The sequence below is a fragment of the Sander lucioperca genome, chromosome 17, assembly GCF_008315115.2.
Source record: "Sander lucioperca isolate FBNREF2018 chromosome 17, SLUC_FBN_1.2, whole genome shotgun sequence".
Classification (NCBI taxonomy): domain Eukaryota; kingdom Metazoa; phylum Chordata; class Actinopteri; order Perciformes; family Percidae; genus Sander; species Sander lucioperca.
Window position 1 is genome coordinate 16,464,281 of NC_050189.1, and position 13,334 is coordinate 16,477,614.

A 13,334-nucleotide genomic window follows, 5' to 3' on the forward strand; every position below is an offset into this window, starting at 1 on the left:
TGGACAAGGGAATCTAAGCTTGAGTTGCTTTGACTGCACCAACTGGAGCGTTTTTCAAGCTGCCGCTTGTTTGTTTACGCCAGTGGTTCTCAAACTTTTTCGGTCATTCCCCACTTTGGACAAGGGGTAATTTTCAAGCCCCACCTGCCGCCATCGCCCCAATACAATGCTAATGAAATACGCAACCATTCCAGTTAGTAAGTAGCATACAACATAAATAAAATGCATGTATAATATGCGTGTAATATTCAATAAAATGTCAAAATACCAACCTGCTGCATTGAATGGATCCATAACCCCGGCATACTGAGCACTGTTGTTCGGGAAGTAATTTTGAAACAATCCTCTCAGGGAAGAGATGTGCTGCTTAATACATGGGATCACTGTGGTGGCTCCAGAATCAGTTTTTTCAGCATCTTCACTCAGGCTCTCAAAGACATCTATGTTTTGCTGATCGAGGCGCCTGCCCCATACCTCAAGCTTTCGGGAGAATGCAGTGATGGCGACAAGGAGCCGCTATCAATATGCGGGAGGCTCCCGGAACTTCAGGGACAGTTGGGATGTCTGGATAAAGATATAAAGGCATAAGGCGCACCCCACCTGTCATGTCTCTATTCCCCATCAGTGAGCCGCGCCCCACACTTTGAGAACTGCTGGTTTATGCAAACCTGGCCAATAAAGCTGATTCTGATTTTTCAAGTAAAGTGTTGCCAAATATTTAAACTTGAGCGAGAAATTGACCCTTTGCTAAGCCACCGTAACTAGTCGCGGAAGGTGTGTCAAGCTTTCGAGTGAGGGAAACATGCCGAAGCGTTGTGCCTATGGATTGTGCAAATCTGATACCTGGTTTCCTAAAAGTTTGGACGGGGTGGTGGAATTCTTCTTTTGACTGATTACTGCAATTAAAAAACGGCACAATGTGTACTTCAAGTGGTGCTGGAAGTGGCAGACATCAGACGTAATGTTTCTTTACTGGAGATGGCAGTAAACATTACTCCGCCAGATGATATTGTTAACCCAGACAAGACACCGTTTAATTTCCCGATGTATCTGTTACTCACCAGGTACAAAGCAGCAGAGGTTATTTTGGCCATATGATGACAGAAAGAAATGTTGTTGGTGCCTACAGCTGTACACCGGCGGGTACACAAGTAGCATGATTAAACACAAATGATCCAAATATGATCCCCATATTTTGATCATTGGTGTTTGTTTCTCCTTGGTGTGAACATGGCATAACACTTTTTTATGGACACCCTGCAGCCAATCAGAATTGAGTATTCACCCAGACAATGTTATACGTTGTTATGGCGACTCCTGCACTCATTTTCTTATGCCTTTTGGAGGAGGATTGTGACTCCTTTTTGAGAAAAAGCACTCGCGGAGATCCACAAATACAGCAATGTCAAAAATGAGATCAAATGAGTTCTCCGTGGTTGACTTTTCTACAGAAACTTAAACTTGGGGTTTTCTTATAACTAGTGCAGTGCCCATTGAAAATGTGCCTGTTTGGAACGGGTGATTGCTTGGCCTGTGGTATTGCTGCTTGTAGAATTCATCAAAACCAAATTGTACCCCAAAATGACTTACAGAAGGACCCCAAACCACTTGATATGCAACTCCACTGTATAGCCTACTACTGACTTACATCAGAGGAAGACATTGTACTACTATATTTACCTGACAGAGAACGCTGCAGATTCAGAATGTAATCACAAAATATCACGATGACAATGTGGAGTAATCAGACATTAGCCTCATGGACTCATGGCAGTGTGCTTCCCACCTGGCCCGTTATGAGAGCTAATCAGCACATATCTGAGTTAATCTACCACCAGAACTGTGTGTGTTCACAGAGAGAGAGAGAGAGAGAGAGAGAGAGAGGGAGAGAGACTGAGACAGAGACAGAGATAGAGAGAGAGAGAGAGAGAGAGAGAGAGAGAGAGAGAGAGAGAGAGACAGAGACAGAGAGAGAGAAAGAGACAGAGAGAGAGAGAGAGAGAGAGAGACAGAGAGAGAGAGAAAGAGACAGAGACAGAGAGAGAGAGAGAGAGAGAGAGAGAGAAAGACAGACAGAGAGAGTGAGACAGAGAGACAGAGAGAGAGACAGAGACTGAGAGACTGAGACAGAGAGACAGAGAGAAAGACAGAGAGAGAAAGATAGAGAGACAGAGACACAGACAGAGAGAGAGAGAGAGAGAGAGAGAGAGAGAGAGAGAGACAGTGACAAAGGTGTGAATTTAGCTATTAATAACATACATTTTTTATGGCAAAAAGGCAGCAAAACTAACAAAGTTAAAGAGGAAAAGAAAAACCAAAAATATTAATGGTGAAAAATGGTTTCATAATCTTAAAAAATCTAAGGAAAGGACTAAAATGTATCCAATCAGAAACACAGGGACCCAAATAAGCAAACTGTACGCCATCTTTATGGAGAAACACTAAAATAATACAAACATTTATTAAAGTGCTCATATTATGGTCATTTTCAGGTTCATAATTGTATTTTAAGGTTGTACCAGAATAGGTTTACGTGGTTTAATTTTCAATAAACACCATATTTTTCTTGTACTGCACATTGCTGCAGCTTCTCTTTTCACCCTGTGTTCAGGTCTCTGTTTTAACTACAGAGTGAGACATCTTTTCTTCTGTACTATCTTTGATTGCACTCGCACGTAGCTCAGATCGTAGATCATGCCAGCTAGCTCCATAGACAGTAAAAGAAAGGCTGTTTCTCCAACTTCAGTCAGTTACAAGGCAGGATTAGCTGGGAGACTTCTTCTAAACGAGGGCGCACGTTTAAGTAGTTATTTTGTAGATTATGGTGAACTTGTGTGTGTTGTAGCAGTGCTTTGCCATTGAGAACGAGGTAGCATGCTAATGCTAGCATGCTAACGCTAGCATGCTAACGGTTATCCAGCTTGTTTCGGCTAGTGACGTAAAAAGCCGTGCAGATTTTAAACAGCTCACCAGTAGACTGAAGGCAGGACACATTCAGAAACCGTACACTGTGTGTCTCACCGCTTACCTGTGTTTGAATTATTGTATATTTGCCTCTTTCTACTGTTTGTCATTCAAAACGGGTCACCTGTGCTGGTGTATGACTGCCTGACTCTTTTAATTATATATTATTCTGCGAAGAAAGTGCCGATCTACGGCTCTGATGGTCAATCTACGCCACCGCCTTTCCTGGCGTCCATACCAGCCTATCTATGGTGTCAGGCTCAGATCGTACCGGGCATCATCCTCCACCAGCGATCTGAGCTATCCTTGTGTTGGGTTTTCCACGGAGTTCATTGGCTGCAATCCGCGGCGTTCTCTGGTACACAGTTACCGGTGGCTCTCGTCGACTGTACCCGACTCCGAGTGCCCAAGACGCTCAATTCGCATGGCGCTGATCAACATGAGATCACTCACGAATAAGACTTTTATATTGAATGACTTTTTTACGACCAATACTCTGGACTTTCTGTTGTTGATGGAAACCTGGCTGAAACCAGGTGACGTTCTCGGAGCTCCTCCCCCCCAGCTGTTCTTTCCACAACTCGCCCAGAGTGTCAGATCGAGGCGGTGGGCTGGCCACTCTCTTCGAAGATGAGTACAGATGCAGATTATTACCTGCATCCTGTTAAAATAGTTTTGAGCTTCAGCTGTTTGTGGCTGATCTGGATTCTCCTGTGTTGTGTGCAGTTACTTATCGCCCACCAAAGCTCAACAAGGATTTTATGAGCGAGTTTTCAAAGTTTTTAGCTGATGTTGTTCCTAAATATGACAAGCTCCTGGTTTGTGGGGACTTCAATATCCATGTGTGTTGTCCCTCAAACCCACTTGCTCATGATTTTAAAACTCTTTTGAACTCATTTGGCCTTAATCAATGTGTGGAAGGGCCTACACATCATCTTGGCCACACCCTGGATCTCATCATCTCATATGGGCTTTCAGTTTCACTCAGTGAAATAACAGAAACTGGTATTTCAGATAACTTCCCCATCAGGTTTGAGATCAGTGTTCCACCACCTGCTAGTAGGCCTATATCCTCAGCTTCTAGGCACCACTGCATCACCTCCTCTTCAGCTGGAGAGTTTGCTTCTGCATTTGTGGGCTCACAGTTTTATGCAAAGAATGGTCTGGTATCTCCCTCTTCACCAGATAACATTCTCTCTGTGTTCCACTCCACATGCATTGAAATCTTAGACTCTATTGCCCCTGTTTGAACTAAAACTATTAAACCTAAGACGGACCCTTGGCTAAATGACACCACAAGGGCCCTTAGGCAACACTGCAGACAAGCTGAATGAAGGTGGAAGAAGGACAATTTGCATGTATCTCTGGGTTTATTAAGGGACAGTCTAGCAGCATACCAGAAGGCTGTGAAGGTGGGGAAGATGCAGCATCTCTCATCTGTCATAGCTAGCAGTTGCCATGAACCTAGAGTGTTATTTAATGTGATAAACTCTGTTGTGAATCCATGCACCTCTGTTCCGACAGATGTTTCAAACAGTACATGTGAGAATTTTCTCTGTTATTTTATTGTTGCTTTTAAGTTGCTTCTGTCAGGCAAAACGCCAGTGCTAATTTCAATGTGTTTGTACCTGCTGCTCCTGTGCACTCTGCTGTGTTTGGGGAATTTACGCCAGTTTCTCTGACATTGCTAACTGAGGTACTGCAACACATGCAACCTAACAACTGTCCTTTAGACATTGTTCCTGCCAGGATAGTGAAGGAGGTTTTTAATAGCACTATTGGGTCAAGTCTTCTTACTTTTTTTAATTCTTGTCTTAGCTTAGGTTCTGTCCCAGCTGCTTTTAAACATGCTGTGGTCAGGCCCCTACTTAAGAAGCCACAGCTTGACCCCACAGTATTGTCCAATTTTAGACCAGTCTCTCATCTGCCTTTTCTGTCAAAGGTTTTGGAAAAAGTTGTTTTTATACAGTTACAAGCCTTTTTGCAACAGACCTTTGTGTTTAAAAAATTTCAATCTTATTTTAGATCACGTCATAGCACTGAGTCTGCACTGCTTAGAGTGCACAATGATATTGCCTTGTCTGTAGATGCCGGGAATCCGGCTGTTTTAATTCTTTTGGACCTCACAGCGGCGTTTGATACAGTAGATCATGCAGTCCTCTCTCGCCTTGATCAGTGTGTAGGCATCCGAGGCTCAGTACTTACATAGTTTAGATCCTATTTGACAAATAGAAGCTTCTCTGTCATGATTGGTGACTTATCCTCATAGTAGTGGTGTGACAATTTCCTTCTCCTATTTCTATGTAACCTTTTCTGATTTTATTGTTTCTATGTGTCATTCTTTTTATTGTATGATATGTTATATGATGTGTGTTTTAGTCTTGGTTCTGATGTTAAGCACTTTGGATACCTGTTGGTTACTGTAAAGTGCTATATAAATAAATGTTGATTGATTAAGAACCAAAAGGGAACAGCATAACAAAAATCAGCTAAACCTAATCAAAGAATCAATACAGTCCAATCAATTCTGGGAAAATTGGCATAAACTAAACACATCTAAAGAGGAATTAGCCATTCAAAATGGGGATATTTGGACCATTTTACTAACGTTTATGGCAACATAACAAATAACCCAGGCCAACAGGAAATACAGAGGACAGCTGAGCAACAATCAAGAAAAGTCAAGACAGACATTCCAATTTAAATTTTATTTAAAAAGAGAGAGACAATAGAGAGAGAGAGACAGAGAGAGAGAGAGACAGAGAGAGAGAGACAGAGAGAGAGACAGTCAGAGAGAGAAAGAGAGAGACAGACACAGAGAGAGACAAAGAGACAGAAAGAGAGAGAGACAGTTAGAGACAGACAGAGAGAGAGAGACAGAGAGAGAGAGACAGACAGAGTGAGAGTGTGAGACAGAGAGAAACAGAGAGACACAGAGAGAGAGACAGAGAGAGAGAAAGACAAACATACAGACAGACAGACAGAGACAGAGAGAGAGACACAGAGAGAGAGAGCTAGAGACAGACAGTTAGAGAGAGAGAGACAGTTAGAGAGAGACAGAGAGAGAGAGACAGACAGAGAGAGAGAGACAGAGAGAGAGAGAGAGAGAGAGACAGAGAGAGACAGACAGAGAGAGAGAAAGACAGACAGAGAGACAGACACAGAGAGAGAGACAGAGACAGACAGAGAGAGAGAAAGACAGACAGAGAGAGTGACAAAGAGACAGACAGAGAGAGAGACAAAGAGAGAGAGAGAGAGACAGAGAGAGACAGAGAGAGAGAGAGAGACAGACAAACAGACAGACAGAGACAGAAAGAGAGAGACAGAGGGAGAGAGAAAGAGACAGAGAGAGAGTGAGAGACGGAGAGCGAAAGAGAGCAAGAGACAGACAAACAGACAGAGAGAGAGAGAGAGAGAGCGAGAGAGAGACAGATTGTTACGCTGTTTTTCTTGTGCTTTGGCAACACGGTACCTTGAATTGAATTGAATTGAGAGATACAGAGAGAGAGAGAGAGAGAGAGAGAGACAGAGAGACAGAGAGAGGGAAAAAGAGAGGGAGAGACAGAGAGAGACAGAGAGAGAGACAGAGAGACAGAGAGACAGAGAGAGAGAGAGAGAGATAGAGAGAGACACAGAGAGAGAGAGAGAGACAGAGAGACAGAGAGAGAGAGAGAGACAGAGAGACAGAGAGAGAGAGAGAGAGAGAGACAGAGAGACAGAGAGAGGGAAAAAGAGAGGGAGAGACAGAGAGAGACAGAGAGACAGAGAGAGAGAGAGAGAGACAGAGCCACAGAGAGAGAGACAGAAAGAGAGAAAAAGAGAGGGAGAGACAGAGAGAGACAGAGAGAGAGAAAGAGCGAGAGAGAGAGAGAGGTAGAAGGTAGAAAAGGTAGAAATACTTTTAGGTAGAAATACTTTTAGGTAGAAATACTTTTTGCTCACCTTTTGGCAACAGCACCACCCCCCACAGCCCAGTAAGCTGTTTAATATCAGGAAATCATACAGATGGGCCGAAAACAGCACAGAAGACTTCCAAAAAACAATCAGCTCACTACTAGATACCTTTCTGGACACCACATATGTACACAGTCGAGAAGGCATAAATAATGCAGTCAGACATGTAAATCACATCATCATGCAAACTGCAAAAAAAATCACCATTGAAATTATCCAAAAATAAACCTAAGAATCCCAAAGATGACAATTGGTTTGACAAAGATGTAAAGAAATTAGACAAAATGTTAGGCGATTGTCTAACCAAAAACACAGAGATCCTGGAAATGTAGACTTACGCCTTCTTTACTGTGCCACATTTAAACACTACAAACGAACACTCAGAATCAAAAAAGCACAACACACACACAAACAGCTGACATCAATTGAGGAGTCCATAAACACAAACCAGTTCTGAGAAAGATGGAAAAATCTTAAAAAATCCAAAACTGTAGAACTGGCGATACAGAATGGAGACATATGGGTTGGCCATTTTGAAACACTCTATGAGCTACTACCAAGGAACCCAAATCAAAACTAAATAATAACTAAACTGAATGAACTAGAATTGGCTGTAAAAGACAACAAGAATCCTCTCGACTCCTCCATTAATGAACAGGAACTAAGAGACAAACTCCGGGCACTAAAACCCAAAAAAGCCAGTGGGCTCGATGGCATCATGAACGAGATGCTGAAATACACAAGCCCACAATTCCAATTGGCCGTTCTGAAACTCTTTAATTTGATTCTGAGTGTAGGTTACTTCCCTGACATCTGGGATCATGGTCTCATCACACCAATATACACATCTGAAGATAAATCTGACCCAAATAATTACCGAGGCATCTGTGTGAACCGTAATCTGGGGAAGCTTCTTTGTAGCATTATCAACTCCAGACTCATAAACTTCCTTACCAAAAACAATGTCTTGAGTAAAAGTCAAATTGGATTTGTACCAAAACACCGAACTTCAGATCATATTTACACCCTACACACCCTGATAGACAAACATGTTCACCAAAACAACAACAAAATCTTTGCATGTTTTATAGATTTCAAAAAGGCATTCGACTCTTTTTGGCACAGTGGTCTATTCTACAAAAAATCTGGTGTAGGGGGTAAAACATATGACATCATAAAGTCAATGTACACTAACAATAAGTGCAGTATTAACAACAAAAGAACAACATCCTTCTGTCAGAAGCGTGGAGTGAGGCAGGGCTGCTGCTTGAGTCCCACTCTATTCAACATCTGTATTAACCAACTGGCCACCATCCTAGAGACATCAGCAGCACCTGGTCTCACTCTACACGACTCTGAGATCAAGTTCCTGCTCTATGCAGATGACCTGGTTCTGTTGTCCCCTACAGAACAGGGCTTACAGCAGAACCTGGACCTGCTGGAGCAGTACTGCCAGACCTGGGCCCTGGCAGTAAACACTCAAAAGACAAAGACAAGGACTTTTCAAAAAAGATACAGATCTCAGGGAAACACATACAGCTTCATATTAGGAACACATAAATTACACAACTGTACACATTACAATTATTTAGGACTGAAAATAAGTTCCACTGGAAGTTTTAACCCAGCGATAATGGAGCTGAGAGATAAAGTCCGTAGGGCATTCTACGCAATAAAAAGTCAAATCTACATTAAAATACCAATCAGAAACTGGGCTCAAACTATTTGAATCTGTAATAGAACCAATCCTCCTCTACGGTAGTGAGGTGTGGGGTCCTATTTCCTACCACAATTCGGCCCATTTGGACAAAAACCCAGTTGAAATCCTGCATCTAGAGTTCTGTAAAAGCATCCTATAGGTACACAGAAAAACCACCAACAATGTTTGCAGAGCTGAATTAGGCCAAATCCCATTATTCATCAAAATTCAAAAACGTGCGATCAAATATTGGCTACATCTAAAAAAACAGTGACCCCCACTCCTATCAGCAGAAAGCCCTGCAATAGCAAGAGCGGAGCAAAGAGAAGAGCCCCCTCACTCAGCTGGTCAGGAAGCTCAGTCCACTTCCTGACCCGGTTCTGCCTCAGGACCAGTCTGGGAATCAACTAATCAGAGTTAACCAAATTTTAACACAACAGCAACTAAACTACATCACCAACTGGAACACACAAACAAAAGCACAAAGCAAAATGCAGTGCTATCTGTCCCTAAAGAGAGAGTACAGTGTGGCAGACTACCTGACCACAGTTACTGATATCAAACTAAGAACTACATCGACCAAGTACAGACTCAGTGAGCACAACCTGGCCATCGAGACAGGCCGCTATAAACAATCATGGCTCCCCAAAGAGGAGCGCTTCTGTAAGCTGTGCAACAGAGACAAAGTCGAGACAGAGCTGCACTTCCTGACAGAATGCACAGAACTGCAGCCAATCAGAACGAAATATTTCCCAAAATTCAAACACAAACACCCAGCATTTGACCAAATAACCAACATCAATAAAATGTCAATCCTGCTGGGAGAACACCCAGAGAGCTGCAGTCTAGCAGCAGAATATGTCGTTACCTGCCACACTTTGAGGAACAGTGAGTGACACCCCCCCCCCCACAAACACACACACACACACACACACACACTCACACACACACACACACACACACACAGACACACACAACTGTAATATTCTTGTTTTCATGTTGTTGCCGATATCCATCAGTTTTGTTCACATTGTTATATTATGTTGAGATGATTGTTGCTTTTATATGAATGTTAACCTAATGCTCTAATTATCTGCATCCTACTGGACAACTGGATGTAAATGTGTTAAATGTTTCCCTGTTTATGTGCTTACTGATACTGTATGTCAATACAGTCATGCTAATAAAGCCAATTTGAATTTGAATTTGAGAGACGGAGACAGACAGAGAGAGAGAGAGACATAGACAGAGAGAGAGACATAGAGAGAGAGAGAGAGAGAGAGAGAGAGAGGCTGTGTAGTATGATCATTAACTAATTGAACATTTCAACAGAGGTGATAATTTCCATCCAGGTTTAGTAGCTTGACGGTTAGAGATAAGACTATAAAGAGAGGTAAAGAGATGTGTGAACATTGTGAAGTTCTGATCTAATTAAGAGTCAGTCTGTTAATTAATAAACCATCAGCTGTGTTAGATGATAATCTGCTGCTGTGTTGTGTCTCCTCTCCGTCAGATTCCTGTCAACTCACACTGGACACAAACACAGCACACAGAAAACTCAAACTGTCTGACAACAACAGGAAGGTGACATGGGTGATGGAGGATCAGACATATCCTGATCATCCAGAGAGGTTTGACTGGTGGCCTCAGCTGCTGTGTAGAGATGGTCTGACTGGTCGCTGTTACTGGGAGGTCGAGAGGAGAGGAAGGGTTGATATATCAGTGAGTTACAGAGGAATCAGGAGGAAAGGAGACAGTAGAAACTGTTTGTTTGGTGGTAATGATCAGTCCTGGAGTCTGAGGTGCTCTGATGATGGTTACTCTGTCTGTCACAATAACATACCAACATCCATCTCCTCCTCCTCTGTCTCTGAGAGAGTAGCAGTGTATGTGGACTGTCCTGCTCGCTCTCTGTCCTTCTACTCAGTCTCCTCTGACTCACTGATCCACCTCCACACCTTCAACACCACATTCACTCAGCCTCTCTATCCTGGGTTCTGGGTAGGGTCTGATTCCTCAGTGTCTCTGTGTTCTCTGAGCTACAATCATCCAGGAGACTCGGGAGAGAAGCTGCTTTCAGCTAGACGGGAGGATCCACACTGCAGTCTGGACACTCTAAGGTATGAACAGACAGCAGAGCTCACTGTTGGTTTACAGTGTGTACCAGCAGCCCTGGTGATAACAGTGGAGACAGTAACTGATGTGCTGAGAATCTCATCCCCGCTGAGTCTCAACTCCTTTTAATAAGTTACATTCTTATTGGAGGACTTTGAGGACATCTCGATTATGTTGATGTTCAGAGTTAATCTTTGACCTTAGAAACCTGAGATGTTTGATATATGTTGAAGATGAGAGATGGGGAAGCTTCTGAATGTTCATTCTGACTTCCTGTTTCTTCCTCCAGGCTGGATCATGGTGGAGAGCAGAGGCTGAAACCTGATCTGAGAAAGTGTGAGTGTGCTTTCACTTTGATTCATTAAAACAAGGCTCAACATCTTACAGTAGGATTAATATTGTTTTAGTATTTTTTTTGATTGCTATCAAGCATCAGTTAAAACGGAAGTCACATTGTCAACACTGTTCACACAGAGAAACAGAAGTCACAAACCGTGGATCATTTTTCATTGCTTTAACACAAAATGCAGTCAATGACCACATTTACTTATACTTGAACTCTTTCCTCATGCAGACTCCACCACAAGCAGAGCACTTCATGCAGCACATTGTTCAAATGCTAAGACTTGTAATTGTTATTTTTATTTTATTTTAATTTACAGCATACGTTGATTTGTTATTGTATGTATGGTTATGTCATGTGTTAACTGTGTTTAATGTCCATATTCAATCTGGTATAATGTATTAGTAATAGAGAATAGAGACACAGAGAGAGAGAGAGAGAGAGAGAGAGAGAGAGAGAGAGAGAGATTTTTGATTTTTAATGGAACTTTATTTAATCAATATTCCCTCCTGATATTTACAAAAGAATCTCTTTTCAACAGGCCAATAAATACATACAGACATAAACACTCAACTACATGACATCACCTCCTGAGAGAAAAGGAGCTGGTCTCCTTCAACAGAGCTCAACACATCACCATGGGCCCAGATCACACTGATCCACATCTTTCATCTCTTTAGAATAATTAAAATCAATCCTGATTCTGGCTTTCACCATCCGAGTGAACAGTAGATTTACATCAATATCAACAGAGTCATCCACCTTCCTCTTCCTGCTCACATACACAGCCATCTTTGATTGGCCCAGGATGAAATTTAACAACTGACATTTATATTTTGTAACTTTACTATACCTGAACCCAAGGATGAACATGTGTTTGGAGAAGACCTCCCCTACCTTACTGAACAGTTTCTCCAGCAGCAAGAACAACGGAGGCAGGCGCACACACTCACAATAACAATGAAACACAGTTTCTGTTTCATCACAGTAAGGACATTTGTCACTAACACCAGGACTAATGACAGAGACAAACTTATTGACTGCCACTATCCCATGTAATACTCTCCACTGGAGGTCAGCTACTCTTTTTGTTAACTGTGGTTTATATAAACTCCTCCACGCAGGTTGGACATCAGCCGCCAAACCCAGATGTCCTCACCACGGTGTGTCCACCCGTTCATGGAGCTTACTCTTATTTAAACACAGCACCATCATTTTATAAAAACCCTTCCCTTTCGCCTCTTTCATTTATAAAGTGCAGTGCTTTACATCTAAAAAATGACCAACATAGTGATCCAGACATGGACGGACACATAAACCAGGGAAGGAATCCTCAGGCTGAGATGTGGTCAGACCACCATGATATTCCTCCAACATGATGGATTCATGTCCGGACAGTTTGTACTTCCAGTGGTCCAACAGTTTGGTGATGATCCTGACTGATCTCACCCCCAGAACAGCTGCCAAAGCAGCAGCATTGTCTAGTTTTGGTCCTGTGATGTCCACCACCGTCCCCAGCGTGAGCACCCGTGCTCTGCAGAACGCGTCCGTGATGGCTGAACCAGCCCAGCAGAGGTAATCCAACCGATCCCCGTACACCACCGGTTCCTGCAGCAGCCAGTGTAAGGAGTCACCTTGCAGCCGTCTCTCCTTAACCAACAGCTTCCACACGGTGAACACGCCTCGATAGAAAGGAAGCAAAGTCTGGACACTCAGCTTCCTCACATCCATCAGGAACAGAGAATCTGTCAATCCAAAACCCTTAAAACTGTTCAGCACCCAGTGGGCCAGAGGTCTCCAGACCAGGTCCTTAGGGCCATAGAGCAGTCTCTGGAGGAACTGCAGGCGGAAAGCAGCGCCCCTGCTGGCCAAATGAATAAGTCCTTGTCCTCCTTCTTCCTTTGGAAGGAACAGAACAGACTGGGGAATCCAGTGCAGCTTATCCCAAAAAAAATTAACTAAAACAACTTGAATCTTAGCAAGTAAATTAGAAGGGGGGTCCACACAAGACAGTTTATGCCACAGAGAAGAGGACAGCAGATTGTTAATAACAAGAGTCCTCCCTCTGTAGGACATGCTCGGTAAGAGCCACTTCCATTTCTTTAAACGGCCTTCTATTTTATCCAGAGCATTATCCCAGTTTTTTTGCAACACACACTCCTCACCCAGAAACACACCCAAATACTTCACCCCTCCTTTCTTCCAGGTGAGCCCACCTGGGAGAGATAGAGTGCTCTGCAGCTGATCTCCCACCACCAC

The 13,334-nt window shown here is 42.9% G+C and overlaps 1 protein-coding gene across 1 annotated transcript in view; it reads left to right on the forward strand.

The window, feature by feature from the left end:
- LOC116060283 (NACHT, LRR and PYD domains-containing protein 12-like) overlaps window positions 1–13,334 on the forward strand; it is a 50,830-nt gene that overhangs the window by 19,116 nt on the left and 18,380 nt on the right. The window contains exons 11-12 of the mRNA XM_035993514.1: window positions 10,131–10,737; window positions 11,022–11,068. Of these exons, the coding sequence (XP_035849407.1) occupies window positions 10,131–10,737; window positions 11,022–11,068 (654 nt within the window). The remainder of the gene's footprint in view (window positions 1–10,130; window positions 10,738–11,021; window positions 11,069–13,334) is intronic.